Source organism: Podarcis cretensis (genome assembly GCF_951804945.1).
Source record: "Podarcis cretensis genome assembly, chromosome: 8".
Lineage (NCBI taxonomy): Eukaryota > Metazoa > Chordata > Lepidosauria > Squamata > Lacertidae > Podarcis > Podarcis cretensis.
In genome coordinates, this window is record NC_137177.1 from 32,582,559 (window position 1) to 32,595,883 (window position 13,325).

Sequence of the window (13,325 nt, forward strand, 5' to 3'; positions counted from 1 at the left end):
GGCTTTGGACTCCCCCAAAGTGTGACCTCTTTTTCACATCTGTCAGTGGTCCTGCTCATGTGGTTCCCCTACCAGTGAAGGATTGGGGGGGGGGGGAGAGAGATGACTGTTGCTGATTTCCTTTTCAGCCCCTTGCATTTCCACAAATAGAGAGAGGTGGCACAAGGAGCTGGATGAACAGGGGGGAAATTGCTCCTCAACAAGACTTTTGTCAGCAGGGTCTCCTGCTCAGTATGTTCATGAATGAAAGAAACACTTGCCTTCATGATGATCTAGTTCAGATCAAACCCATTGAAATCAATTAGTTGTTTTGTGGCATTTGAGTTTATGGGGGAGCTAGTCATTACTATGATTGGGCTATAATCTCCTAATGATTCAGTGATGGCTCTTGTGTTGCCCAGCTAAAATCCTGCAGCAATAATGCAGCTTCTGTCATATTTTCTCCTTTCCTCTTCTCCCCAGCCCAGAACTGCAGTTACGTTTTGCGAGGTCCGAACGGGACAATACAAAGTCCAGGATTCCCGTACGGCTATCCAAATTATGCAAACTGTACATGGACAATCACCGCCAAGGAGCAGAACAGAGTGCAGCTTGTATTCCAGTCCTTTGCGCTAGAGGAAGATTTTGATGTGCTGTCTGTCTACGATGGGTTGCCTCAGCAGGGAAATCTAAGAACGAGGTATGAAAAAGGAGGGTTTTTAAAAAAATCTGTCATTCAGAGAAGGGAAATGTTCACAAGCACATTAAGATGTCTGTTGGTTGGATTAGAACACTTTGAATTGCCTGTTTTATGTTTCAATAAAAACAGGTCCTAGCTCTATTTCTGTAAAGTTATCTCAGCTGTCTGGATTTCACACACTTGATAAGGCCTCAAAAATATTGCTAAGCATGTTTGATGGCATAGTGTTATCAGTGCAGTTGCTGCCTGAGACATCTGGAAAAGTTAATTAGAAGTTGTTGCTAGAGGAACTGAGCTTGGAGAGGAAGCTTTCTAAAAGTCAAGTCCCTCCCCTCCCTGCAACCCCATCTTTAGGGATAGCAGATAAATAATTGGCAATTTGTGAAACTCTTAAAATTGAGAGGTTTTCACCCCCTCTCCAGTCTTTGAAGTCTCCCTGTTCAAAACCTTGTACTGTTCATTTTATATAGTATTTCTGTACCAATATATCATAAAATATCAGGGTGCTTTGCAGTTAAAATATAAAACATAGAAACACAGTGTTGTTGTTTTTCAAAAAATTAAGTACAGATAATAGTTAAGATGATTGGGAATTCATTTTTCTAAAAATAATAATAATAAAAGCCACAAAGGTGTGTCAACATAAAATGGTTTTCAAGAGATGCCTGAAAGTCAAAAGCAAGGATGCCTGTGAAATCTCTGCTGGAAGAATGTTACCCAAGAATGGGGCTAACAGCACTAAATCCCTGATTTCTACTTGAAGTCTGCCTCCCTGTAACAACTAGCAATGCTTCAGATGGTCTAAGTGATCAAACTGGAATATAAGAGGTCATGCTGGGATATATCAAGCTGAGATGTATGTAGTCAGGAAAGGTTTGGCTTCTTGGACTTTGGTTTCCACTTCCCGGAGGAAGGACTTCTGGCTAGAGATGGGCTGCATGCTGCATCTCATAGCAGCTGGCAATAATGTGTTTGCTAAGAGTCTCATGAACCTGATTAGGAGAGCCATAAACTAAATCCTGAGGGGGAGGGAGACAATATTACAGATAATAGGGGAACACATGGTACTGGAGATAATAGCTTCATTGTTGCACAGGAAACTGAGATAGTGGTACAGAAACTTGCCAAAGTGCAGGAAACTATAAGAAGGAAGCAGCTTGTGGTGTTAGTTTTCTCTGTACTAATGCACAGAGTATGGGAAACAAGCAAGAAGAATTGGAGCTTTTAATACAGGATGGCAAATATGACCTGATAGGCACTACTGAAACCTGGTGGGATGAGACTCATGACTGGAATATATGAATTGAGGGGTATAACCTGTTTAAAAGGAAGAGACCAAACAAGAAGGAAGGAGGAGTAGCATTATATGTAAAGGATGTGTACACTTGTGAAAAGATCCATGACCTGGAGCACAGAAGCCAGATTGACAGTATATTGTAGGAGATGGAAACAACAGTGACATTACTGTGTCACCTCCAAGCCAGACTGAAGAATTAGATAATGCCTTCCTAGGGCAGATTATCAGACTTTCAAAATGGAGAAATATAGTAGTCATAGGAGACTTCAATAAACCTGATATCTGTTGGAACTCAAACTCTGCCAAGAATGTTAGATCCAACAAATTCCTAAATTTCCCCATTGACAGTTTCATTTACCAGAAGGTGGAGGAAGCAACAAAGGGAACATCTATCTTGGACTTGGTCCTCACTAAAAGGGAGGGTCCTCAACAAAAGAGAGAAACGGATCGATGAAGTGGAAGTACTGCAAACCATGGGAAGAATTGATCATGTACTCTTGGGTGTCATGATACAGAGGAAAGAGAAAACTGAGTGTAATTGGATGTGCACTCTTGTCTTTAAAAAGCTTCAAAAAGCTGAAAGAACTACTGGGTAAGATCCCATGATCAGAAATACTACCAGCCCCATGATCCTCAGCGGGCAATGATTCCACACAGGCCATTTGCTACTGAGTGTGCAACCACTTGGGGAAGAAGGGGCCAGGGGGAAAAGAGTGTTGGCTAAATTAAATTAAGCTTTCTAAGTGCTTGTACTGAACACATGAAAATCCCTCAGAGCGGTTTTGAGCATGGAGTATGGATCACTTGAAGAGCACAGTTTGTTGTTTGGGACAAGCAGCAGGATGCTCACACATTCCTTGTCAGTACACCAGCCCCCTACTTTGTTTCTTGGTTCTTTCCTCAGAGTTTAACAAAAGAACGTTAATAATAATAATAATAATAATAATAATAATAATAATATATAATTTTTTATTTATATCCTGCCCTCCCCAGCCGAAGCCAGGCTCAGGGTGGCTAACAACAATAAAATAATACAACATTCCAAAATCATTTCATTATAAAATTAATTCAAATCAAATTGATGGCAACCATTGGGCTAGAGTTCTGTGAAGATTGCCAAAGGAGGGAGTCAGGCTGTGCCCTGGCCAAAGGCCTGGTGGAACAGCTCTGTCTTGCAGGCCCTGCAGAAAGATGTCAAGTCCCCCAGGGCCCTAGTCTCTTGTGACAGAGCATTTCACCAGATCGGAGCCACAGCCGAAAAAGCCCTGGCTCTAGTTGAGGCCAGCCTAACCTCTCTGTGGCCTGGGACCTTCAAGATGTTTTGTTTTAAGACCGTTTATGCAAAGTTTATTACACAACTGCATTTGATTTGCATTTCATTCAGATTGCAGAGTTTCCTAGTGTGAGACTCCATGTATAGTCCAGCAGATGATTTCCAAATATGTGTGGCTGTAGCTCAGTAGTGAATCCCATGCTTTATGTGCAGAGTTTCCAGCCCCAGTCTTTGACACCCCTGTCTACATGGACCTCAGGCAGCAGAGCTGGAAGACTGCCTGACACCTTAGATAATTGCTGCCTATCAATAGTTTGACAGTGTTGGTGTGAGATGGGCCACATGTCCACTTTGTACAGTAATCTGAGGAGCAGCATCCTGAAAAGGTCCAGGTGGAAGCTGCAGACTGCCTTTAGCAGGAAAATTTCATTGAAGAACTGAGTATTTTCAGTCCTCTTGGCGCATCCAAATGCCTTGGCTCCCTAGCCAATGGAGATCTCACTATGACAAAAACTTCAGAACCAAGCAAAAGCTATGATAATGGAGGGCCATGATCTCCAATCATTGATTTGAGGCAGGAATTAACTGGGTGGATTTCTGTGTGACCCAATTATGTGCACAAGGTCAGATGTTGACAACTTTTAATGGTCCCCTCTGGCCTTGAAGTACTCTGAAAGTTATCATGTGTTACATTATACAGTAAGCCATTTGCTCTCTGGTGTAACTTCAGAACAAGTCCCACAACCTTTGAGTGTCTCTGTTAGCTCAACCGGAAGAATCTGGGTTAAAGAAGCAGAAGTTACAGTGGAAACCAGCTGCTCTGCTGGTGTGAGAGATGAGCAGAGCAGTGCCAGTAAATAAATTATACCTTTTGCTTATGACAATGGAGCATTCACTTCCATTCTTTTTATTATCTTTAAGATCAAGTTTGTGCAAATTTCTTATTTTATTACTTAATTCCTAAAAGAGAAGGGCTGTAGCTCAGTTTTACAGCATCTGCTTTGCATGCAGGAAGTCTCAGGTTTAATCCCCAACATCTCCAGTTAGGGCTGGGAAAGCCCCTGTCTGAAATCCTTGAGAGCCACAGCCAGTAAATGTACTAGACGAGGCACCCCCAAACTCGGCCCTCCAGATGTTTTGGGACTACAATTCCTATCATCCCTGACCACTGGTCCTGTTAGCTAGGGATCATGGGAGTTGAAGTCCCAAAACATCTGGAGGGCCAAGTTTGGGGATGCCTGTACTAGACAGTACTGAGCTAGATGGAGCAATGGTCTGATTTGGTTTAAAGCATCTTCTTTGTCCATGTAGGTGGTGGAACCTTTTTCTAAGAAGGCCTTTGGTGGTATTCAACACTGACAATAATAATAATAATAATAATGGAATTTATATATCACCCTAGACTCTCAGGGCGGTTCACAGAACAAAATCAAAATAGAAAACCACAAAATATATAATCAAAATAAAAACAACAACCCACATCCCCCAACAATGAAGTCTAGTTTCCTTTTGAGTGAGGTACAGTAATGAAGAGGGACGTGGGTGGCGCTGTGGATTAAACCGCAGAGCCTAGGACTTGCCCATCAGAAGATCGGCGGTTCGAATCCCCACAACGGGGTGAGCTCCTGTTGCTCGGTTCCTGCTCCTGCCAACCTAGCAGTTCGAAAGCACATTAAAGTGCAAGTAGATAAATAGGTACCACTTGAGCGGGAAGGTAAACGGCGTTTCCGTCCACTGCTCTGGTTAGCCAGAAGCAGCTTAGTCATGCTGGCCACATGACCCGGAAGCTGTACGCTGGCTCCCTCAGCTAATAAAGCGAGATGAGCGCCGCAACCCCAGAGTCAGCCACGACTGGACCTAATGGTCAGGGGTCCCTTTACCGTTTACCTTGGTTTACAACCATAATCCGTTCTGGAGGTCCGTTTGTAAACCAAAACAGGTTGTAACCCAAGGCGCGCTTTCACCAATGGGGCTTTTACCTTACAGTAATAAAGATGCCTGGTGTCTTTTTGCTACATTTCTTACTCTCAGATATACAAGCAGATTGGAAGTAAGGGGACTCATAAAAACAAGGTGGAAACCCACCAAATCTTACATTGGATTCTCATCATCAACAACTAATAATCAGCTCCCAGTCAGTGAACTCATCAGCACTGAGCATTAGCAACTAATCAGCAGGAACACCTGGTCATCCTTGTTCTTCAGCAAACGTTTTGACTAATTCTCTTGAAGAACATTGGCATGAAGAACATGAGAGTCTCCCAAGCATTGAAGAGGACAGATGAGAAGTAAAGATGCTCATTCAAAAGAGGCATTCTTGAATATGTGCTTTCAGTGACCCTGAAGAGAAGGCAGGCAGGCAGAGTTTAGCTAAGCACACAAACTTCAAATTAACTTGCAATTGATCGTGGTTTGAATTACAATAATATTAGCTAGGGGCCATGTAAGGCTTGGTGCACATCCAGTCTTTTCAAACCCATCAGGTTCACTTTCCCAAGTGTCATATATTTGTGACAGCACAACTTAAAGCAAAATGTATTTTAAAATATCTCTTTGGGTTTTTTTTTTCCCCTGAAGGGGGAAACCTTTGTGTATCCCCATATTAACCCTAATCCTCTATGTGGTTACCTGGAAGTTCCATTAGCTTAAATGAAACAGACAGAGCAATCAAAACTATAGGCATGATTTATGTCTGCTGGCAAGATCCCAACTTAAAAACTTCATTCAAACCCTGTTCAGAATCATCTGGGAGGGTCTGATGCCAGCAGAAATCACCTGAGCCCAGTGGAGGAAACACAAAGATTCATACAGCACCCACAGCAACACCACTGATGTCACAGAATCAGCACACGCTGCTCACTCGGCATGCACAGCACCCCCACCACACACAATCATGAATGAACATGGACAAACACCCTCCCCATGTACAGGCAAACAGGTACAATCAGGTATATATGGCACAGCCAGAACACATATACAAACAGCAAGACCAAGCAGAACATTAAACAGACACAGACCTGTCCAAAGTCCCTAGTGCTCAGTGATGGCAGTCTCTCGCACACAGGCCAAGGAACAAACACCACAGATGGGGAGCCGTTAAAGTAAGGTTTTCTGCAAGCATGGAAGGTGATGCAGCCCCCAAATGGCACAGCAGCTCAGAGCAGAGACAGGCAAATCAAACACCCTCTCTCACAGCAGGTCTTGACAAACGTTCATCAAATTCTGCTGCAGGGGACCAGAATGGCTGCAAGAGGCGGTGACTGAGCTGCAAACCCTCTGTAAGAAGGTTGCTATTGTCTGCAGCTGTATCTTCCCAACGCCCCCCACAGTGTGTTGTCAGTGCCAAGTTTAAGTGGTCAATCTCCCCACTTCCCCCTCTTCCTTTTTGAGGGTATGGTGATGCTGAGCAGATCCTGTGGGCGCTGACAGCATACATCTATGCCAGCATTGCTTTTCCTCTGCTGGATGGGTGATCTCTCTCTCATATATATGGAGATACACACAGCAGCATACCTGGGGCTTTAGTTTCCTAGTAAATATACTTAAGATTGCAGCTTTAGTTGATGTCCCATCCTGAAAAATGAATTTTAAAAAGAGTTTAACCCATGTCTCATTGTTCTGTGCTTTATCAGCATTATGATTTTGGTTCTACTAATATTTTTTTCTACATCCTTTCTTTATAAAACTTTTTTCAAAAAAGAAAAAAACTCACAGCTGTTGCCAATACAGAATTTTTGTTTCTTTTCTAAGCTATCAATTTTACGTGCCCCCCCCCCCAACTTCCTCTCTCTGCTTTCCAAATGTACTCCATTCATCATCTGCCTGCTAGCCTTGAAGATGGATGACTGTACATCATTTATCAAAGCTCATGCCACCAACTTGCTGGCCAGAAAAGGGGAGCAGGGGAGGACTATAGAGGAAAGTTTCTGGAAGGAAAGATGAACAGGTCCATCAATGAAACATGCTCCAGTCAAGTGTATAGGATGAGGCTCCATCTGCATTTGATTTCTTCTTTTTAATGGAGAAGGTTGCTCTTTGGAGCAGAAATGTGGCAGAAGGGAGAAAGTGCATATCCCTTTTCAAAGATTGTTTTTCTGGTTATAATTTCCCTGCCCCAAATGCTTTCCTTCTGTGCATCTCCTTTTCCTGCATAGGGATGGGGGAGAAATTTGATGTAGTTTGCATTTAAAGGTGAACTTACCTAATTTACACTTTGAATTGAAACATAGGCAACTTTTGAAATTCACACTTCTCTGAATTTTGCAATGCAGTTCTTAAGCTAAGTAATGTGTACAAAAGTGAATATACATTGCTGGTAAAGTGCACATAAAAATGCATGTTTTTGCAAAAAGGTACAAAATGTGTTATGTTATGCGAAATTGGCAAAAAAATGTGTATATTAAGCAAAATTAGCACTAAAATGCAGGATAAATTAGCACTAAAATGCAGATTGATCTTAATGAGAACTGAATTCAGGATTGGAAAAATGAGAAACTGAGAATCTGAAATTGGCTCAGGGGAAGATGTCATGAAGTAACTCTCTTCCAAGAGAACCTTTTTTGGGTGAGGAAGAAAACAAGGGAGACAGTCTGGGTAGGTTGCAAAGCACTTGATACATTTTAATGAGGAAACAAACACACAAAGACACACACAGCATTGTCAACCACCATGCAGCCATATGGTAAACTCAATCCTGCACACACCAAGATTCTAAAGAATTTCTAAAGTCCCCTTTACACAAGGCAGAAAAACATAAGCCTCTACATATGAGGTCCACTCAGCTCTTTGAATGACAAATATTAGTAAATGTTTCACTTTAGATTTAGTTTCTAACAGGAGTGCACCCGCTCAGAGTGCCAGCCAGCCAGCCAGCCAGCCAGTCAGCCAGCCATTCCCTCTTCCAGGTTACTCCACTCTGTTCTTCCCACCCATTCCCCATTTTTCTTTTCCAATTGACTTTCTTTTTTTCTTTTTTTAAAGATAATTTTATTCGTTTTTCAAACACATAACAAAACAAAAAAACAAAAAATTCAAAACACAAACAGAAACATACAAAACATTTAAACCAATATAACTTCAAAATTATATTTTCATACCCTTCTTTCTTTTGACTTCCCCATACCTCCCCATCCCTGCATCCTTGTTTAATAATTCTTTAGCAACCCTTTAGTCAATTATCCTAATTCCCTTTCATTAAATTTCCTTTAATTTTTTAGTTACAGCTGCAATTCTCTGCTTCTTACCCCATGACATCTTAGCATTCCTCAATTTTACAATAGTTTTTAAGGTATATTTTAAATTTCTTCCAGTCCTCTTCCACTGTCTCCTTCCCCTGGTCACGGATTCTGCCCGTCATCTCAGCCAGTCCCATAAAGTCCATCACCTTTGTTTGCCATTCTTCCAGAGTAGGTAGTTCTTGCATCTTCCAATACTTCGCCAGTAGAATTCTTGCTGCTGTGGTGGCATACATAAAAAAAATCCTATCCTTCTTTAACACCAGTTGGCCAACCATGCCCAAGAGAAAAGCCTCTGGTTTCTTAGGAAAAGTCCACTTGAGGACCTTCTTAATTTCATTATAGATCATTTCCCAGAAAGCTTTAATCTTTGGGCAGGTCCACCAAAGGTGGTAAAAAGTGCCTTCAGTCTCATTACATTTCCAACACTTATTATTAGGCAGATGATAAATTTTTGCAAGCTTGACTGGGGTCATGTACCACCGATAGATCATCTTCATAATGTTTTCTTTTAAAGCATTACATGCTGTAAATTTAATACCGGTAGTCCATAACTGTTCCCAGTCAGCAAACATAATATCATGGCCGATGTCTTGTGCCCATTTAATCATAGCTGATTTCACCGTTTCATCCTGTGTATTCCATTTCAACAGCAGGTTATACATTCTTGATAAGTTCTTAGTATTGGGTTCTAACAATTCTGTTTCTAGTTTTGACCTCTCTTTCTGGAATCCTATTTTCCTGTCCTGTTTGAATGTCTCATTTATCTGATGATAATGCAACCAATCTCGAACTTTGGGCTTTAATTTCTCGTAACTCTGAAGTTTAACCCTTTCACCATCGTATTCTAAAATTTCATAATATTTTGGCCATTTAGATTCCATATTAAGCTTTTTTACTTCCCTAGCTTCCATTGGTGACACCCACCTGGGGGTTTTACTTTCCAACAAATCTTTATATCGAATCCAAACATTGTACAATGCTTTCCTTACAATATGGGTTTTAAAGCCTTTGTACACCTTTGCCTTGTCGTACCATAAATATGCATGCCAACCAAAACTATTGTCATACCCTTCCAGATCCAAAATGTCTGTGTTCTCAAGAAGTAGCCAGTGTTTCAACCAGCAAAAAGCTGCCGATTCATAATAAAGTCTTAAGTCCGGCAGGGCAAACCCCCCTCTATCCTTTGCATCAGTTAGAATCTTAAATTTAATTCTGGGCTTTTTGCCCTGCCAGACAAATTTTGATATGTCTTTCTGCCACTTCTTGAAACAGTCCATCTTGTCCAAAATCTGCAACGTCTGAAATAAAAATAGCATTCTGGGCAGTACATTCATCTTAATAGTAGCAATTCGGCCTAACAAGGAAAGTTTCAACCTTGACCATATTTCCAGATCTTTCTTTACTTCTAACCAACATTTTTCATAATTATCCTTAAATAAGTTCACATTCTTAGACGTTAAGTTTATCCCCAGGTATTTCACCTTTTTCGTTATTTCCAAGCCTGTTTCATTCTGAAGTCTCTCTCTTTCTTCCATTGTTAAATTTTTCTCCAACACTTTCGTTTTTTGTTTGTTCAATTTAAAACCTGCTACTCGACCAAATATTTCAATTAGTTCTAATACTCTTTTAGTGCTAGTGTCTGGCTGTTGCAGAGTCAATACTAGGTCATCTGCAAATGCTCTTAGTTTGTAGTGTCTAACTCCGACCTGAACTCCTTTAACCAACTGGTCCTTTCTAATCATGTTTAACAAAACCTCCAGGACTGATATAAAAAGCAGAGGGGATATTGGGCATCCCTGCCGTGTACCTTTTTCTATGAATATTTCTTCCGTTACCACATTATTTACAATTAACTTAGCTTTTTGTTTAGAGTATATTGCACCTATACCGTTTTCAAAACCTTGGCCTACCCCCATCCCTTGGAGATTCTTTTTCATAAAACTCCAACAAATGTTGTCAAAGGCTTTCTCCGCGTCCACAAAATCTTTTCCAATTGACTTTCCACATTCCATGGCTACTTAGCACGCTCCATCTTCCTTGGACTGTTTGAGGGCATAGTTCCTCCTCACACACTTAAGATTAGTTGTTCTTTTTTCCTTTTTGATACATGTCAGGGAACTGACATCGGAGCCAGAAGTGGAGGCAGGGCGCCCAAGCGATGCCGGAGAAGGGCCAAGCAGGGAGAGAGGGAACTCATTTGTTGGGGAAGGAAATCAGTGTAACACCAGGGATAAAGGGGGGCGGATGGGGGAATCAGAGAAGGGGCTCCAGGACTCTTCACTGGAGACCAGCGGGGAGAGCACAGGTCTGCCGCTGCCCACACCCACCCTGCGCAGAAGACTTCCGTGCAGGGAGAGTAGGAGGAGACTTGGTGTCAAAGAGCTTCTTTGCTGGAAGAATTTTAAGAAACGCCCACTGACGGATTCTACTAGCGACTGAACAGCCACGAAGTGAAGGGCTGTCCAGCCAGGAAAGGTTTAACCAGGCTATCTAGCCAGGAGTGGCGGCAACTTACGCACAAGCAACCCACATAAGCATTATAATACGTTTGCAGTCTCAGGTTCCCCAGGCATGCATTTACCTGCTCTCGTTCCCTTGTTCCCCTGCTTTGGTTTCTTTCCGTTGCCAATCACCACCTGACACCTAAAGAAGGAAATGATGGAGCCATATAAATTGAGGTTGGAACAAGAGCCTATGTTTTGATATCCCTTCTCCCTTGTTGTCCATGTTCTGATTATGGACCCTGACATCAAAGAGGAAACATTTGCTAGCACTGCTACTGTAAGATTAGAGGAAACAGTAGAATCTCTTATCCATTATTCAGTGAGCATCTGTTGGCATTCGTGTGCTGTTCAATGGCAGCCGCTGAGCCCGGTGCCAGAAACATACATCATTTGTTAATGGAGAAATGCCCTCGTCAGATCTGCGAATGAGTGCTATTGGCTTTAGAAGCGTCTTAAATGCTTTTGCAGCTGTAAAACTTGGCCTCCTCAGCAGTGTGATCAACCGATGAGAGACATAATTTTATTATTGTTGTCATTATTGTTAAACAAAACTTTTATTGTGTGATTGTGTGAAGGGAGGATCAATTATTAACCAGGTTGGTCAGTGTAAAGATCATTGGCAAATTACCTGTTTACTTGTTTGATTAATCTTGTAGTTATTCTTGCAAGAGAATTGGGCTTCAATGATTTTCAGTTGTATGTGCTGAAACCTTGAAAGTTTTCAAGGATAGGCCCTGATAGAGTCCACTGGAATCATATAATCAAGAGGTTAGTAGAGGATGCATGACTGTAACTAAGCCATTTCAGGAACGGCAGTAGCTACTGAACCAGCCATAGCTGGGTAAAGGTGCTTCATGACATTGGAGACAGCTGGGCTCCAAAAAACACCAGTGACTCCAAGAGCACCTGCAAGCTATAAACCTGCTTGCTCAGCAGGAGTGCAACACTATCCATAGCAGGCTGTCTACCCAATGCATGTACTTTTTAGTTTGGAGAAAAAGGTGAGTAAGAGGCAACATGATAGATGTTGTAAAATTAAGCATGAGGTGGAGAAAGCAGAGAAAGCAGAGAAAAGCTTTTCTCCCTCTCAGTGATGGAATTTGTGTTCCTATAGTGAAACTGAATGTTGGAAGATTTGGGACAGATAAAAGAAAGTACTCCTTCATGCAGGTCATAGTTAATCAACTTGGATGGCTTTAAAAGAGGATTAGACCAATTGATGGCAAGTAACCATGATGACTAAAGGGACACAGGTGGCGCTGTGGTCTAAACCACAGAGCCTAGGTCTTGCCGATCAGAAGGTCAGCGGTTCGAATCCCTGTGACAGGGTGAGCTCCCGTTGTTCGGTCCCTGCTCCTGCCCACCTAGCAGTTTGAAAACATGTCAAAGTGCAAGTAGATAAATAGGTACTGCTCTGGCGGGATGGTAAACGGCGTTTCCATGCACTGCTCTGGTTCGCCAGAAGTGGCTTAGTCATGCTGGCCACATGACCCAGAAAAAACTGTCTGTGGACAAACTCCTGCTCCCTTGGCCTATAGAGTGAGATGAGCTCTGCAACTTGACCTAACGGTCAAGGGTATCTTTACCTTTACCTTTAACTGTGATGTCTATGCTCTGCCTCCATGGTTAGAGGCGAAAATGCCTTTGAATGCCAGTTGTTGGTATCATTTGCACTTCTGTTTTTGAAAAGGTTTTAAAGGCTGCAAGATCCATGATGGATGTTGCACACCATGTCTGTTTTGGCTTTTAGGTACTGCAGGATCTGGGAAAGCTCCCAGGAACAGTAGGAGTTGACTCAACAAAGCCCAGCTGAGTCCTTTTATCCACAAGCAGGGCTGCACTCTTAGAATTCTGGGTCCATGCTGCGTGCTTTGTCACCAGGGAATCCCTTGGATTGTGTGCTCTCTGCCTTCATCTTTGGGAACTTTGAAGAAACAGTCGTGCTTCTTGAATGGTCAGTTGTTGCTGCCAAGTTTGCCCTCCACAGAATGCTGCTGCTCTAATAGTGTGTTTGGGTTCTTCAGGGGCTATGAGACCTCTTCAGCAGATGATGTGAATCTGGGTCTGAATCAGAGAGGTCTGGGTTGTAATCCTGTGAAATTTCCCCACTATAGATTTGGAATGACATCATGGTCAGCCTTCAGTAGCCCATGTGGATGTAGATTCATGATGAGCAAGGGGGCCTGGGTTCAGCACAGTTCATCTGGCAATCCTTTGAGTTCCTTGCTAAGCTGGAGACTGAATCTTTACCTCTCCAGTTAAAATGAGATCTTTCTGTGCTATGGATCACTTCATTACTTAACTTGGCTTGCAACCTCTGCAGAATATACAAAAC

The 13,325-nt window shown here is 42.2% G+C and overlaps 1 protein-coding gene across 3 annotated transcripts in view; it reads left to right on the forward strand.

The window, feature by feature from the left end:
* Positions 1-13,325, forward strand: part of CSMD2 (CUB and Sushi multiple domains 2) — a 519,932-nt gene that overhangs the window by 61,816 nt on the left and 444,791 nt on the right. For all 3 annotated transcript variants that reach the window (XM_079985202.1, XM_079985205.1, XM_079985206.1), the window contains exon 2: positions 463-679. In XM_079985202.1, coding sequence (XP_079841328.1) covers positions 463-679 — 217 coding nt within the window. The remainder of the gene's footprint in view (positions 1-462; positions 680-13,325) is intronic.